An 18578-nucleotide genomic window follows, 5' to 3' on the forward strand; every position below is an offset into this window, starting at 1 on the left:
TTTAAAGTCCATCATTCTACAGTGAGAAAGATTATTCAAAAGTGGAAAACATTCAAGACAGTTGCAAATCTTCCCAGGAGTGGACGTCCAGGCAAATTCACCCCAGGCTCAGACCGTGCAATGCTCAGAGAAATTGCAAAAAAAAACCAAGGGTTACATCTCAGACTCTACAGGCCTCAGTTAGAATGTTAAATGTTAAAGTTCATGACAGTATAATTATGAAAAGACTGAACAAGTATGGTTTGTTTGGAAGGGTTGCAAGGAGAAAGCTCTTCTCTCTAAAAAGAACATGGCAGCATGACTTAGGCTGCGTCCATAGAGGGGGGAGCAGTGCTGAGCCGCGCTGACGCAGAGGCTCGCCTGCTGAAGCCTGAGCGATTTCATGGACAAGCATGCATGCAGCGTGCACGATCGGATGGCTGGGGGTGGTGGGGGGAGGTGGAGCAGTGACGTCGCTGGGCCAATAGCCCATTATGCACCATCGTCAACGTCATGGCGCCGACATCACACTGCTTTGCTGTGATTGGAGGTTTTCAGCCAACAGCGCGCTAAAAAACAGCTTTGGCTGTCCGCTGAAAAATCCAACTTCTAAGCACGCCTGCGGACGCTCGCGTGAGCCCCCTCTCAAGACATCCTTATTGAGGATGCGGGGCTCAGTGCGGAGCGTCCGCACGGCTCAGCACTGCCTGTCCTTCCATGGATGCAGCCTTAGGTTTGCAAAGTTGCATCTGAACAAACCACAAGACTTCTGGAACAATGTCCTTTGGACAGACGAGACCAAAGTGGAGTTGTTTGGCCATAATGCACAGCGTCACATTTGGCGAAAACCAAACACAGTATATCAGCACAACCACCTCATACCAACTGACAAGCACGGTGGTGGAGGGGTGATGATTTGGGCTTGTTTTGAAGCCACAGGACCTGGGAACCTTGCAGTCATTGAGTCAACCATGAACTCCCTGTATACCAAAGTATTCTAGAGTCAAATGTGGGGCCATCTGTCCGACAGCTAAAGCTTGGCCGAAATTGAGTCATGCAACAGGACAATGATCCCAAGCAAACCAGCAAATCTACAAAAGAATGTCTGAAAAAGAAAAGACTCAAGGTGTTGCAATGGCCCAGTCAAAGTCCAGACCTCAACGTGATTGAAATTCTGTGGCTGGACATTAAGAGAGCTGTGCATAAACAAATGCCCACAAACCTCAATGAACTGAAGGAACATTGTAAAGAAGAGTGGGTCAAAATTCCTCCACAACGATGTGAGAGACTGATAAAGTCATACAGAAAACAATTACTTCAAGTTACTGCTGGTAAATGTGGCTATACTGTACAAGCTATTGAATCATAAGGTATACTTGGTTTTTCACACATGGCTTCTCCATTTTGTCTTTATGTTTGTTAAATAAATCATGACACGGTGTAATATGTCATGTGTTGTTGTTCATCTGAAGTTGTATTTACCTAATTTTAAGACCTGCTAAGGAACAGATGATTGTTATTATGTCCTGATATGTAAAACCATAGAATTCAAAGAGGGTGTACTTTCTTTTTCACACAACTGTATATGGTTAGTGTCAAAAGATGGATCCAAAATCCTTTACAGATTGATAGAGAAAGGGTTTCTTTTCGTTTCTTTTTCCCCCCCGGTATATAAGCATCTTCAAACCACTGGCAATTGGAATACCACAATGTTTATTGTTTTTCGTTAATGTTGCATGTTGTTCAGCAGGCTTAATTCCCTTCTGAGGACTTGAAAGAAGAGGAAAGATATCGATTCAATATACAGTACTATTATTAATGTATGCCCCTGAAATCAGCGCATTGGCAACAAAAGTTACATCTGCTTCTTATCAATGATTGGTAATAATACCCAGACAGAGAAACATCTTTCTAAACACATATTACTCAAAATAGTCTGTTATACATTTTTTTTTAAATACATTGGTATTGCTCTTCTATTGTTGCCATATTCTTTGCTTAAAGAACTGCAAAAGACAAGAATATTAAAACTGACACTTTGTATGCATTGACTGGGGAATATGAGACTTCAAAATGAGTACTGTACAGTCTCAAAATATACCGAAGCCACACAATATTTAACACTGTGAGAACAGGCCTCACGTATTATTTATGAGAATGCTTGGAGAACTCACTCTTAGCCTCTTCTGCATGGTCAACAAGGCATACATTTAATGAGTCCCTGAACCAATGAGTGCCAGAGGGAACGTGACATGCCAGGGCCCCTCAGGCACTCGCGATCACGTGACCGCTCTGTCACTAATGATGGAATGGCAGGAGAGGAGGCCTCCTCCTCCTCCTCCTCCTGTTTCACCTCCACATAGATTGTGTTCAGTTCAGAACGCAATGTCCCCTGGAAAAATTAGCAGGAACATTATGTCACAGCTACTACCTCATGGGGACCCTGGAGTGCCAGACCCCATGACCTAGTACAGGGGTGGAAAATTACAGTCCTCAAGGGCCACCAAAAGACCAGGTATTAGGCATATCCCTGCCTCAGCACAGGTGGCTCAGTCATTCTGACTGAGCTATTGATTGAGCCACCTGGGCTGAAGCAGGGATATCCTGAAAACCTGACCTGCGGGTGGCCTTTGAGGACTGGAATTGACCCACCCCTGATGTAGCAGCTATTGTATACCCAGAGTACACCCAAAGGGTTAAGGGAAAAAAGATTCAAATTGGATTTAATATGCAGTTCCATTGCACATTTATTTATTTTGTATTTCTTGACCATCAAGTACTCCCTATTTTCACTTTTCTAGTATTTTTTCTGCTCGGTGATTTTTAAACTGTGTGTTTTGTACCTAAAAAAAGAGCCCAAATGAAAATGAACACCTACAGTAATCCTCTCTCGCTTTGTAAGATCACTGGACATCAAACAACTTTGTCAGAGAAGCTCGGCATGATACAGTGTCTCTGGTCAGTCAGTTTGGAATCTGCATGGAGAACATATCTGTCCTGGCTGGAGGAGCAATGGGGATAAACAGCAGAGATTGTGCCAAGTGAGCACTGAAATGCAGGGGTGGGGACTTCCCCAATGATAAAAAAACTCAAATGAAAAACAGCAAGAAAAAATAAGTAAAAAACATAAGATTAGTAACCTGCTTTAAGAGCAGCATAATGAACTGCCTATCAAGATAGGTCATTTGGACGGAAAGGGCAAATGATCTTTTCTCTGCTGGATGCGTAACAATGTACTGTATAATGTTGCAATCTTTATCTTATGGCAATAAAAGTGTTCATTAAAACCTCATGGTGATGCGCAAATGTTGTAACTGTCACAATGCATAATGAAAATATGATAAACTGCGTTTTTCCAATTTATTTACTAAATAGCAATTCCATTAAATAAGCCACTTCAGATAAAACCCACTTACGAAACATTATAGCAACGTGCGTCTAGGGAATCAGGCCCGCTGTTGTTATTCAGCATCATATTCCAGACTTGCATGGAATGCACTTACGGCATCTCTGTAAAGAAGTAAGGTATGGAACTGTGGGGGAACAGTGTACATGATGGAGATAAATAAATATTAAGCAAGGACGTGACCTGGGTAGGAAACAGGCAGGAGACAGAGGGGCTAAGTCAGAAATATAATGTGCTGAGAAGGCAAAGTATTGAGATATATCATGTGTTGAAAGAACAAATGTACTAAAAAGAAGATTACACGTCTACACAATGTTATCACTTCCCTTATCGTCCTCAATGAAATAGTGTGTTCAAAGGTTCAAATTAGATCATGTGTTTGTCAAGGGAGACTAGGGGCCTCATGCAGTAAGCGTTGATAAGGTATTTTTCGGCATTTTATAGCCAAAATTGGGTTTGAGATTCAGTAAGCGCCGATAAGTGCTTGATTTCGGCAGGTTTCGGAGCCGATAATTTTGTTATGGCCAGTCGGCTGCCGATAAGCCTGTTTTCGCCACTGATCGCCACTTTTTTAAATCGGCTGGATTCAATAAAAAAAATCAGCTTATCGGGGCTGGTCGGCACTACGAAATTGAGATGTTATGGCCAATTTCTCCCGCCAACTAAAGTTGGCAGTTTGGAGGGGAGAACGATCGCTAAGGCTGCCGGAACGGCACTTAGAAAAAAAAAATCTTCTGTACATCAATGGAGTCAATGGAGCGGGGACGTATAACAGTATAGTACTGTTTACGTTTCATTGCTCACAATACAAACGTCATTTGCATTACAGTGTGGGGGCATTCCCTGCATTGTGTCACAGCTGACGTGTATTATTTGCATAACATTCTACTTTTACATGTTTTCAGCATTTGCGGGTCACATTACTCATCATGTGATGATGTGTCAAGGGAAAATACTATACTCAACTCTTAAAGGAGAACCTCACATCATATCACACATTTTATTGAACTGAGCGACAATTATTTACATGATGTTACACATGTCACACATGTCACACATACACCGTATATTCATGTTCCTTTACATTACACAATGCTTGTAATGTGTCACGCATCTTTAAACGTTCATGTACATCTGTCTTCTCATGTTTACATCTAGTTTTGGGTCCTCCCTATTTTCATGACGTCACTTATTGGACGCTCAATCACATTGCATGTTTACATTGTAACCGTAGCATTACAAGCACTTCAACCTAACTTATACACACATGTACAGTAATTCATCATTGGGACACCTTGTAAACTCATTCTATAGCAACTATCCACATTACAGAAATGCATGCATATGCACACGACTATTCATTGTTGTCAACATGTGACAATAACATGGCTAATTATACATGTTACACCAAACTTTTCCCACGTCAATCTCAGCCTTTTTGTCTAATTACATGACTGACTGTTGCGTTCACAAGTGTTACATGCATTGCACATTACACTATTTATTTTCAAGCAATCTTTGTACAAAGCTTCACGTCACATCATTGGCAAATATCATCATTCCCTGCAGAATACACACAACAAATACTTCTAAGAACAACTGCACACAGCTTGCCACAGAAGTACTTTATTATGTTAATGTAACACCTTGCATTTTACTATGTCACCTGACATCATCACATACCTATTTAAAGGACGCCCATTACCTGCTCATTCACAGCTACTCATTTCAAAATGTTGCGATTGTTTAGGAGACGGAGGAACATTCTTTTCTATGACATGCTTGATGATCAAGAGAATGATATAGGGCAAGGGAGGGACAGACCGAGGGACAGTGACAGGGACAGTCACGCGGATACGACAGGGACAGGGAGAGGGACAGGCCGAGGGACAGGTAGAGGGAGATCAGAGGAGAAGACAGAGGAGACAAGTTGTGCCTCGTCCGCGTGTGTACAGGGAGAGAACCCTGTTAGATGGGATGAGTGAGGAGGAGATTGTAAGTCGCTATCGTTTGAGTTCAGCAGCAATCTTATCTCTTTATGAGGAGATAAGGGGAGATTTAGATTTTTTCACAGCCAGAGGTCGTGCAGTCCCTGGGCTTGTTAAAATGCTGTGCTCATTACATTATCTTGCTTCCGCGTCATACCAGACAACTGTGGGCATAGTGGGCGGGGTCTCGCAATCTACATTCTCGCGGGCCTTTACCCAGTTTCTCTATGCACTCAATAGACGCGCTAGGAATTATATTCATTTTCCTACAGAGGCGACAGAGTGGCTGGAAGTCAGGACTGGCTTTTATAATATAGCAGGGATACCATGTGTGCTGGGTGCAATCGATTGCACACATGTTGCTTTGATTGCACCTAGTCAGAGTGAGCATGTGTACCGCAATCGTAAGCACTACCATTCACTCAATGTACAGGTGGTATGTGATGCGACGATGAGGATAATGCATGTGGTACCCAAATTCCCTGGTTCCAGTCACGATTCCTCTATCCTGAGGAACTCTTCAGTCTTCCATGCGTTCGAAGAGGGACATTTTGAACATGGTTGGCTGCTGGGTGAGTACAGATTTACATGTTCTAACACAAAACACATTTTTCTTTAGGAATGTTGGCATTGTACAATTTGATCACTAATGTCAGCTTATGTGTGCTCCATTCATTATAGGTGACTCAGGATACGGAATTAGGCCGTGGCTCTTGACTCCGGTGCTAAACCCTCAAACTGAAGCAGAGGAGAGGTACAATGCAGCCCATATATCTACAAGATCTGTTATAGAGAGGACATTTGGCCTACTCAAGACCAGATTTAGGTGTCTGGACAGAACTGGTGGGGCTCTTCTATACAAGCCTCAAAAAGTGTCTGATATTATCCTTGCCTGTTGCATTTTGCACAATGTTGCACTCAGGCACAATGTACAATCAGACCTAGCTGAGCCTTTGGTAGACGAGCATCCCACCCATGTAGCTGCTGAAAATGAACAAACAGCCAGTGGTGGCCAGACACGCCAGAATCTCATCAATTCATTTTTTTCTTGTAAGTAAAAACATATATGTTCCAAGTTCTACTTTTATAGTTAAATTATGTTATCTTAACAATAATGTTTTTTTATATACCCTTCTGGTAGGACACAGATGAATATGGGTTGCACACCTTTCTTTTCTCTGCTGTGTGCACAAAGGGATGTGGCACCGGTATGTTATTGTTGCACAGGTTATATAATCCCTCTTCAATTGTACTTTAGTTGTGTGTATGTGAATACAACTGGGGTAATAAAGCACTAATATTTTAGCATTGTGTTGTTCCTTATGCTAAGACAATACACATATTATGCCCATACTCATTCATGCTTCTAGTATGCTTACATACAATGTTATTGGTGCAGTGTAACATGTACATCCATATGATGTGTACACCAGGCTGATTTACATTTTGAATGTGATTAAATATACATGGTGTTGCACATTTAACACCAAATACACACTTTGCTGTGTTGTTTACGGTACTGAAGATGGCATGTCAATGTTTGCAATTTATATATTGTTCATTTGCATTATAGGTATATCTCCAGTATGACTGATCATGGTATGTATATTTGCTGACATCTCTCATAAGATGTGCCTACCTCAATCTTCCTATAATTATTTGAAGTAAAAACCCTACATATTGGTTTAAACACAAATGTAACATACATGTACTTTCTGTATCATGTATATGCATTTAGCTACTCTTGAGGTTTCATGTGCATTGTATTAGAAAATGATTACTCACATTTCATCACATTTTATGTATGTTTCCTTATAAATTCCATTAATGTAATATAGAGGTGTTTGGAGAAAAGGGGATAACTGTACTTATTTGTTTACTTACGGGAGATCATTCATCACGGATGAAATTGACTGATCATAACACTCCATGCATGAATGCCTGTAATCACAACAATGCGTACTACATCTTATATTTAGCAATGTAGGTGTTTATTAATGCTAGGAATTAATAGTCAACATTAATTTAAATTTGTGACGTGTATGTATAAGTCACACGTGTGTGGATGTGTCCTACATGTACCAAGTGTAAAACTGTTAACAGAAACCACAATTTTGTCGCAAATGTTACTGTCATTTAGCATTTCTAATTTCCCAATATGACAATGTTGGTAATATTTTTGGAATGTCAATCACATCACTTCATCATTATCATGATAATTATCAAGTATTCTCACAATTGTAACGTCAATCACGTGCACAGTAGCATAGACACACTTTTTAAGACAACTGTTTGTGTCTGTATCAATTTGTGTAGGATCCATGTATAACACCGACAAATGATAACAGCAGCTTTATTATGGTAGCTTATATCATCATATTGACTATACTATTTATTTTTAGAACGTTTAATAAACACAGTAAACTATAGTTAGTTAGGTTAATGAAATATACACAGAAACGTACTTCATTACATGATGTTGATGTCATATTCAGAACATCATGCATTGTAGGGGACCACAACATCTGGCCAATAACATTATTTGCTACAGTCCCAAACCATTTTATCAACATACCCATGTAACAAGAGATTTTTAACAATAAATGGCTAGTTGGTTGTAAGTGTCCTTTACATTGGGAGAAGGAGTGGCTCAGTGAGTAAAGACACACACTGGCACTGACAGTTTGAAGCAGGGGAGTCTGGTTCAATTCCCGGTGTCGGCTCCTTGTGACCTTGGGCAAGTCACTTTATCTCCCTGTGCCTCAGGCGGCAAAAAATAAATTGTAAGTTCCACGGGCCAGGGACCTCAGCCTGAAAAATGTGTCTGTAAAGCGCTGCGTACAACTAGCAGCGCTATACATGAACATGCTCATATTATAATTATTATTATTGTTACATAGTTTCGACAGTCATACGTTCCATTACACAATAGAATACACAAATGTGTTAGCAGAGTGGGAATGGTTGTTATATATAAAACACACCATGCCATAAAATGCTAGTAGTAATTAAAGAACACTCAATAAAAATTCATGAGGCACTCTTTTGCAACATCATTATGTTAATTAAGTGCTTATGCAATATAGGCATAAGGGTATCACATTTTTAATTGTTTGTTAATAAGCGCTGCAAGCAATATAAAATTAGTTCCATATGTAGTATAGTAGTCGGTGGCTCCTCCTCACAATCATCTCATATAAAGGTAGACTCTTCTGAAATCATATATTGATCCGATTGTATCTTCCCCGACATCTCTGAAATACAGCAAACACATGATGGTCAAAGATGGCACCTTACTATATATGTATCCGTGACAACGCGTTACACAGCTCTATATGATTGTGTACATACACACGTCACTCACTTATATGTTAGAAGTACAAGTGTACATCAGTATGTAATGTTTCTTTAAATTTGTAGCAGGCATAACTATGTATATGAAGTGAACGTTGGCTGTATACTAAAATGTGCGCGCACATCTTAGTGTGCGCACGCACTTCACGCTTGGGTCGACTAACTGTTAGCGCATGCGGAAAACAATGCGTACGTTGTGCGTTCAATACATGTTGAAAATACCAGTAAACATAAAATCTTTATTTCAACTACAATGAAGACGAAACTACATTCGTTCTGAACGAGTACATCTGTATTCTTTTTAAACAGACGTGTTTGGACAGAAAGCACGGCCGATAACAAAATGCGCAAATGCAATACGTGTGACGTCATGTTAAGCCAGCGTGAAACGCACGCTAACACTCCTCCCACTCAATTAACATTCGGCTAACGCCCAGTGTACGCCCCCACTGTATGACACACTGCAGTTACCGTTACTATAACAAAACAAGACAGCCAATAGGCTTTGAGGCGCGCACGTCGCTTGGGGGTGGGACTTACATCCGTAATCCTTTTTAAGGACGCCTTGGCCCATGACAAGGGTCCCACGTCATACGTGGTGGACCCGGTTTTTTATTTTGTAGATGTTGCATGATAACCAAACAGGTATGTGTTAGAGTTATGGTAAAATGTTGCTAATATGTTTAAAGGGATAGGAAAGTACGTATATTTATTCCGTCAGCAATGTGTACTACTCTTTCAGGTTCTACTTTATTGTATTAGGAAACAATTTGTTTGTGATCGCTACATGTTATGCTGTGTGCAATGTTACGCTGTATCCACGCATTGAAAGTGAAAATGGTGGTTACAAAAAAAAAAAAATGTAAACGCAGAGTCAACGCATAACGATTGTTATATTTACCATTCTTCTAGAATTAACTCTTCGTCTGCCTGCAACTGTTCGCTCCAGAAATGCAAGGCATTTTCATCCACGCTTGACCCAAACGCTGAATCCAGTATGACACACATCTCCTCCATGAAGCGCTCATAGGAATCGCCACTGCTTTCTTCAAACAATTGGTCCGGAGGTAGGTTCATTTCTTCGGGTACCCATTCCAATGCATTTTCAGCTGAAAGGCTTGGTACATAATCATAGTAGTTATGTTCTTGTACAATGTGGGTTTCAGGAATGGAGGGTGCAGATATTGCAGCAGGTATCGATTCACACGGAACAGTAGTAGCGGATCCATTGCTATTGGCATTAGGAATAAATATGCCATTAAGCACAATATGTGTGCCCTCTTTCACGGTGAAATGTTTATCCTTGGCAATCTTCCAGAAACCATACCTGTCTTCTAGCTTATCCTGCACACGTTCAAAACAGTCATTAGTTGATAAAGTGAATCTTACTGAGGAATTAAAATTGCGCGCATGCCCACGTTCTTGGTAATAAGGATATTTGGCTCTAATCAAATCATAGATTTGACGTGTGTTAGCTTTGTGTCCGCAAGTGGACAAAATCGCTAATGCTATCATGAATTTATACCCTCTTTGCGGATTCATAGTCGTTACGAATTCATCAGCCATTGCAGATTAACAGAAAAAATGTGTGCAGGTCTCTGTTCTTTGCTCATAAGAATGAAAGTGGTCAATGCATAACAATTTGCTGTGTTTCGTTTTCAAGGTCATAAAAAGTATCAACTCTTACTCCTTTTTTTGAAGCTCCAATTGGATATGTTGAATTAATTGGTTGAACGTTTGTGGTTTCTGATAGCCGTTTGTCTGACAAACATGTATCTTTTTTATCTCATTTCTCATAACATTCCGAGACTTTTAATTAAGTAACATTGTGGTTTCTTGAAAAATAAAATAGAGCACTGTGTGAAAATAGTGCTTACACAGCCATATCATGAAATACACAGACACCTGCAAAAGGAAATGTTTTTTTTTCCACATAAATTTCTGTGTGTATTTGAAAGTCTGGTTAACTCCCTGTCTGCATCAGTTGAAGTACGTCTGTATATATATCTATAAATATATCTCTCTCATAAATATATATATATATATATATATATATATATATATATATATATATATATATATATATATATAATGCAGGAGTACACACAACATATTGATGGCAGTAAGTAGGCCTTGTATGCAACCTATTCAAATGGTGTTAAACATGAGTGAATTAAGTAATAAACATTTGTATTAGGCCAATACTGTTATAGGCTCACAGTTAGTATAGTTCTCAAACATTAGGCCTGTATTCTTAAAATAGTGTGTTTTCACAAGGAAGCATGAAGTGTATGTTTTTGGTGTGTGTGTGTGTGTGTGTGTGTGTGTGTGTGTGTGTGTGTGTGTGTGTGTGTGTGTGTGTGTGTGTGTGTGTGTGTGTGTGTGTGTGTGTGTGTGTGTGTGTGCATATATCCATACATACTACATATATATTAGTATAAATTCAGAGATGTTCTTGAAACAAGAACACATAAATGATTAAAGGACAACATTACAATGGCCATCAAAGGTAAGTAATATTTAACACAAAATCCTACTGTACACGTACAAGAAAGATGTTTGCAGTTAAATAGGTGTTTTTTAAATTGCATGTGAATAATATGTGAATAATATGCACATGCAATGATTACATCAAGTAACACACCCAAATGCAATGTTTTGCTGCAAAGTCAATGGCAGCTTCTCTAAACTTAGCAACTGGCTCCTGGTGGACCATTACTGAATACACGATTCATACATCAATATTAATAACACTATTAATTAATTAGGACTGGTAAAATTTCCAGAAGTTCACGTGTACAAGAACATACTTGAAAGTTTGGAAACAACACAGTCTTCAGCATACATACAATATTAATTAGATAATCTGAAGTCAACAAAACAAGGCCAAAGACATATTTAGTGAATTATAACATTTATTTTTTTTGTTCCTTTTGAGAGCGTGTAAAAGGCCTGCTTGTTGTCTCTTGTATTTTCCTTTTTCGTTTTGAAACAACTTTAGCCACAACAGAGCCACTTTGAGTGGCCTCTGGCACTTCACGGGCAGGGCTTGTGGCCAGTGACTCACCTACAGGGCTTGTGGGCAGTGACTCACCTACAGGGCTTGTGGGCAGTGACTGTTCACCGACAGGGCTTTTGGCCAGTGACTCACATACAGGGCTTGTGGGCAGTGACTGTTCACCGACAGGGCTTTTGGCCAGTGACTGTTCACGGACAGGGCTTGTGGGTAGTGACTGTTCACGGACAGGGCTTGTGGCCAGTGACTCACCGACAGGGCTTGTGCCCACTGACACATGTGAGCAAGTTGGTAGACACTGCACAAGTGATGGTTGGTCTGTTTCATGTGTGTCTTTTTTTGTTTGTGTCCAAAAACTGGTCAGTAGTAACTGCTTGTGCTGTTTTGTTTTTGTCGCCTCCTTTGTAGGTGTCAGCTCCTGATTTTCTACAGATGGCAGCGGTAGGATGTCGTCAGGAACCTGCACAGCAATGTCTGCTACTTGACCGGTAACATTCGGACCTGGGGAATGAAGATCAGATGCATGTGGTGAAAAATTACCAGCATGTAAAGATCCTGCCTGTGAGGTGTTGAAGTTGAAATGTGGTACAGTAGTCATTCTCAAGTAATTTGCTTGGGTTTGCTGAACAACTAATGCTTCGAATGAGGTGTTGATTTTTTGCAACTGTTTAGGCACTTCAATGAAGACTCTGTGGAGATGTGCCAATTGTGATATCGTTTCTTCCTGCAGTGCAATCATCCTTTCCAGCACTGTCATCAGATCAGAATGGCGTCGATTTTCTGCTTCCACAATTTTTCCCTCAGAAGCTACAATTGCATCGTATGTGGTAGTTGATGGACGATTTGGCGGTAAAACTGTTTCAATTGGAACCTCTTCATGCTCACTTGATTGTATTTCTGTGTCTATGGCGGTGGCATCATCATCATCATCTTCATCATCATGTTCTAAAAATAAATGTACACATTATTAAATGGCATGTTAATCTCTGCTGTGTTACTATGTAATTATACTGTGTCATAAGTAACAACTAACATGTTTCCATACGTTTTATAAACTCACATTAAAAACTACCTTGACTTACGAATAATGTTTGGACTCAGTATGAAATATGAATGAATGAAAACTTGCTGTAAACTCACAACTCCTACATGATAGTTCACATCACTAACACAATACATGTTGCCTTACACTTCATTTTCACTGACACTAAGTAATCCTATTTAAAGAACATGTGCAAAACAAATAATGAACATGACAACATAACATATAGAAGTGCACATATTATATGGCCACCAACTCATACACTCACCTTCTAGGTGTGTTGAGCTGCATGACCCAGGTGAAGACACTTGTTCCCTCTCAGGTGACACATGTCCTCCAGGGGCAACTATATATAACAATAACATTAGTTTTACATTTACATGTGTAAATATTGAACAAACAGTTATTGTATGTTCAGTATTTATGAGTACCTAACAGCATCATTTCCTTAACTGAAAATGTGTGTCTGAAAGTGAACATAAATAGTTGTAATAACAATGTACATGCCTGTGTACTTAGAACGTTTGAGTTCCCTAACATACAACATACTATGTTTCTGCAGTAATGCGTGAGGATAAATAGATAAAAATTGTACATAAAAATCATATGTTGTGTAGTGATATCAGTATCATAATGTACATAAGTACTGTATGTGAACATTCACAATGGTTATCATGAAGGTGGTCATATAGCAAAAAGTTTTATTTTTGGTACAGGATATGTGTGGTACATTAATAGAAGATGTGGCACACCTGAATGTGGCTGTCACTCAACAAGACAAGACATGCAGTGTGTGATAATGTGTCGTTGATAGTAGTTCAACTATAGATATGAGTGAACTAATGTGTGACGTACGGTTTGATAACTAATGAGTTGTTGGGGCATTTAGTAGCTAGAGTTACGCTTTCAAATGAGTGTGATTAACTTCAGTTGTGCTAGTCATGTTGTAAGAACGGTATTCCCTTCCCCAAAAAGGCTAATCAGCCACACCTTTCAATTACTTCAAACAGGTGAAAATGGTGTGAACTAAGTTGACCCTAAGATGAGCCTGTAATTTGTGTTTGTGCTGAACCCCACCCCCTCTGTTGACGTGTATGCTGTGATGAGATATTCATTGCAGCTGCTTTAACACAATGTTAGAGGAGCTAAATAGTCGTCTGCAGTGTTGAAGTTATGAACACAATGACATAACATATGCTACGTGTGCCTCATTATGCTGTCTGTATATGACATAAAGCAAAAATGGACCTTTTCATAAACAACTATAGATGTGTTAGTGCAAGTGATGTTTGTAGGCCGTTGCATGCAATATATTTGATGCATGCTTCAAATAGGCAGTAATGTCGTGTTTGTAGGAGTAAAATAAATAAAATACACAATAATATTATACATATTTATGTTCTGTACCTGTAGCTAGTAATAATTTCTCATTAGCATGTGTTACACATGTGTACTACCCTGTTGTTCCCCATCTTCGCCCACCATCAATTGCTTCCACTGCAGCAATGCATTTTGGGAATTCACATGTAAATGACCACGCAATGGCACGTGCTATATTAGTTACTGCTTTTAGTAGGACTACAACATATATGTCTATTTTGAGATATATATATATACAGAATCAGACATATACATAAATAGATGCAGGTATGCTTATATTGTGAAGACAGTATAAAAAGCAGCGGAAATATGCAAAATAACTGTAAGCAACGACACGCCTAGTACAGTAATATTTCTCACCTGGTGGAAATTGTGAGGGATAAATTCCAATATCACGGTCACCAGCCAAGCCTTCCACGACGACGGGAAGTAATTTTGCCCGAAGCAGCTCCTCCACTGGAGTTAATATCAGACGTTGTGGTGTCGGCCCACCTCCAGTGCCAGTAGCATGCACGCGTTGGTCTTGTATTTTCCTTTTTAATTTTGACCTAATATCGTCAAATCTCTTGTGACAATTCCGCTTGTCCCTGACATGATTCCCACACGCATTGACACCAATGACTATTGTGTCCCACATTTCTTTTCTGCTTGATGCACTTGTCCGCCCTTGAAAAACATATAAAATATATGAGGTCAATTAATAATAATAGAAGCACCAGTTTCCTACACTGCTAGCTGTTCCAAGAGATAGCAAACATGCTGTTTTAGGTGTAATATGTGAAGCACATGAGCATTCACTACTAAACCTAGACATGTAAGCAAGCTTGCATTCATATTGTATGCAGTTATGGCAAATTGACCGCCTGTGTTTAGTTGTCCTTGTAACGCATGATAAAAAGCTGTGTTTCCAGACTAATTAACATAGAAAGATATTCTGAACCCATATTTGCATATGAACAAAACTCAGATGACCTAGGATCACATGTATTTGAATAATAAATGTAAAGGTACACTTACCTAGTAAATGTCCATAGATACTGTCATAGTGCTCCAGAATCCCAGTGACAAGAGCTCTATTTTCCTGGTCATTGAAGCGAGGATTACATGGCTTCTCCACACGTTTCTTCCGAGCAGGTTTAGGGTCAGAGCTTGGCTGGTGCTGACTGGACTCTCCTTCTTCCAATGGAAGAGCCTCCAAAAGCTGGCCACCAGCAAGCACGCCACCACCAGACACCCCATCAGCAACTGCGCCACCAGCAGCACACCCAGCACCAGCACTCCCACTCCTAGCACCAGCACTCCCACTCCCAGCACCAGCACTCCCACTCCCAGCAACAGCACTCCCACTCCCAGCACCAGCACTCACACTCCCAGCAACAGCACTCCCACTCCCAGCAACAGCACTCCCACTCCCAGCAACACCACTCCCACTCCCAGCACCAGCACTCCCACTCCCATCAACAACACTCGCACTCCCAGCAACATCACTCCCCTGAACAGAACGTTCACTCCGACGCGTACTCGCACGAGTAGCACTCCCACTCCCACCAGCATCACTCTTCCCACGCTTTGCGGGCATACTTACAGCACTCACAAAAAACAGACAACAAATGTACAGCCAATCACACGAAACACTTCCACATATAAAACAAGACAAAGATGTAAACAAAACAACAAAGGACAAAGCTTTCCCAATACACAACAAGTCTCTCAGTCAATATGCAAATCTTAAATCACCAAGCTCTGTGCGTCTCTCTCTCTCTCACTCCCAACAACACAGAGAATGATTAACAGTACACGTTGCCTTTAAATATGGCGCGCTATCCAATACATGCTTGGTTCGCCTGATTCAGCAAGATTTGTGATTGGGCAACCTATCAGCACCCCGCCACGCACGCCGATACACCTGTGTGTGATCGGCTAATCATCGTGAGAGTGGGCGGATTTGTTTTCGCCTTGATTTTGAATGTATTCGGCACTTACTGCATACGGAGAGGAAAAATCGCCAATAACATGACTAATCGGTAAGCTTGCCGATTTCACATAATCGTCGCTTACTGCATGAGGCCCTAGGGCTTTTAACACCTTTTAACCGGGATCATTCACTAGGCAAAACAAGGTAGTGGAATAAAATGAGGTTTATTCGGGTAAACCTGTATACAATCAAATTAAATACAAAATACAGTTGAAATACACACTAACTGGTGGTCTGGGGTAAAAAAAAAAAACTAGCCTAAAATAGGTGCAGGGCGCCTGCTTCGGTAGGCTTACCCTGACAGGGAAATCCCTCCCGTCTTCCTGGTCCTCTTTTCGGCTAAAAATCTTAGCCGCGACCTCTACGTCCTATTTTCAGAACTTGGACTTGGCGTCTGACTTAGTCTCTGCAGGGTAGGCATTCCTAGCTTCAGAAATAAAGCCGGATGCTCTGCTATTCGCAACAGAACAACTATGAAAAGCCCGCCCTTCACCATCTCAAGTCACAGGGTGGTCTGGTTCTCTGCCTTGGTCATCTCCTTGCATACCCTCCGTTGTTCTGTCTTCAGTATGGAAGTAGGAGGAGCGACCAATCAGAGCATGGGAATTCCCTCCCACTTGCCAATAGAAACTGGGTCTCGTCTCTTGGCTGACGTCAGAGGAGGAGACGTGTCAAGCCGTCTCAAAAAGCCGGGTGAGCGGGAAATACGAATTGACCAATGGGAAATGCGCCTACGAGATGCATCTTCCCCTAGCCAACCCATTGCCACCCGCCGGGCAGGCTCCACCAGATCACTCAAAAGGTGTCCCCACAGGGTGCCCTTTGTTTTCCAGACCTGGACAATCGCCCTTTCCCTCTCACCAAACGGTTTTGGCACCTCTGAACCTCCTTTGAACTTCGATGTCTATGCAGAAATTCTGACACCCATGTAAATGCCCAGGCTGACTGGGTAGACATCAATACCTTACAGTTAAAACACTTTTCACACTTGGTAATCCAGGCCGGGAATATGCTTAATAAAGACATCCTATGAGTTACTATTCTGTTTTTAAGGTGAGATATGGCCAGGTCAATATGCATACGCACACCCGCAGAAAGTGCCTACTGTACTTGCCAGGTACTTCCACAGGAGAACCGGTAACTTGGGTCCCCGACCCCGTATGCATATTCGGAGCACAGATTGACCCAAATATCCCACTTAAAACTCACAAACCAGAAATCTCTGCTTCCCTGCAAACTTGGAAATATGAAATCACAAAACACTGTTTAATACAGTAATGCATTGGAATATTACACCCAAATACATTATCTCCCTAAACCCATATTACTTGGGGAACCTTATACCTGTGAGGGAACCTGGTCTGGGATACTTATGTTCAAAAACCAGGATTCTGGGGACCCTTTGTAGCCGCGGTGTAAGTCACCCTGCATGCCCGCAAATCATGCCTGCAGGTCGGGAGAATTGCAGGACTACCAGTGACTTTGTCCCCCGAACTCCTACAAACAAGACAAATAAATTTTGACCCAAATATCCCACCTGAAACTTATACTCCTGACGTTTCATGTTTCTGGGACAAGGGAACAGGTAAAGCTCAAAACAGGTCAGGTTTTTTCTATACTTTACATGGGACTTCGATAATACACCCCGTCATCATCTACAGATGGGTACCCGCAAATCATACACTATTCGTGGGTAACATAATAGTATTACCGGTAACTCCGGTATCCGGCCGTTCCTCCTTCGCTTACCGTGCACCCCAAAACTGGAACAGCCTACCGGAGAATCTCACATCTACCACCAGTTTGTTAGGAATCTGATTTCTCAGCGCCGTCAGCGCAACACACAGACAACCCTCAGGGAGACTCAGGGCGCGCAGCACAACCCCCACCTACCTGCCTCCACGGGCCGTCAGCTCCTCCGTCACCGCAGGGTCGCTTCCCTCGGCGGTCCCGTCGCTCCCCTCCTTCTCAGTGGGAGGCGTGGTTCCTCCGTCCCGTGCGCACACGTGCGTCCTCCTCCAATGCTGGTCGCGTGCACACGCAGCTTACAGAGCATGCGCCAGCATCCGCTCTTCAGCTTCCACTCCTGCTGTAAGGCTCCGCCCCGTACGCCACACGGGCGTACTCAGAGTACTACCAGTGCTCACCTGGGTTGTATCAGCCGCACCGATCTGGAAAGGCTCCCTGCAGTCCTCCTGATCAGCCCCCATCCCTGACTTGTCAGCCCAGCCTTATCAGGAATCTCTGAGCCCTCACTCATTTCTCGACATAGTTTCTGTATGGAAGTTTGTTGCAGGGTACATGCAACCACACACGCGGGTTCTCTTGATAAGGCTTCTTTATTGAGCCTTAAAATCATACAGCGCACACAACAAAATAGCTTCTCTTTAGCATAGAAAACAAGGCAGCTTCTCTTCAGCATGCAGGACACAGACAGT

General features: G+C 41.5%; 1 protein-coding gene across 1 annotated transcript; it reads right to left on the minus strand.

Moving 5' to 3' along the window:
* Positions 1–2354: 2354 nt before the first annotated feature.
* LOC142488286 (uncharacterized) lies at positions 2355–18350 on the minus strand. Its single transcript, XM_075588658.1, has 8 exons — positions 18288–18350; positions 18034–18164; positions 17678–17708; positions 17002–17044; positions 14526–14621; positions 13054–13131; positions 11795–12688; positions 2355–2371 (listed from the first exon to the last, which is right to left on the minus strand). Exons 1-8 carry the CDS (start codon positions 18348–18350, stop codon positions 2355–2357), a joined length of 1353 nt encoding a protein of 450 aa, XP_075444773.1.
* Positions 18351–18578: the final 228 nt, after the last annotated feature.

This window comes from Ascaphus truei, chromosome 2 (assembly GCF_040206685.1).
Source record: "Ascaphus truei isolate aAscTru1 chromosome 2, aAscTru1.hap1, whole genome shotgun sequence".
Lineage (NCBI taxonomy): Eukaryota > Metazoa > Chordata > Amphibia > Anura > Ascaphidae > Ascaphus > Ascaphus truei.

Coding starts and splice junctions, on each gene's coding strand:
- LOC142488286 (XM_075588658.1), bottom strand. CDS start 18,350: ATGGGGGCTGATCAGGAGGACTGCAGGGAGCCTTTCCAGATCGGTGCG. Junction 17,709..18,033: donor CTGACGGCCCGTGGAGGCAG/GTAGGTGGGGGT, acceptor CCCTTGTCCCAG/AAACATGAAACGTCAGGAGT. Junction 13,132..14,525: donor TCCCTCACAATTTCCACCAG/GTGAGAAATATT, acceptor TGTTATATATAG/TTGCCCCTGGAGGACATGTG.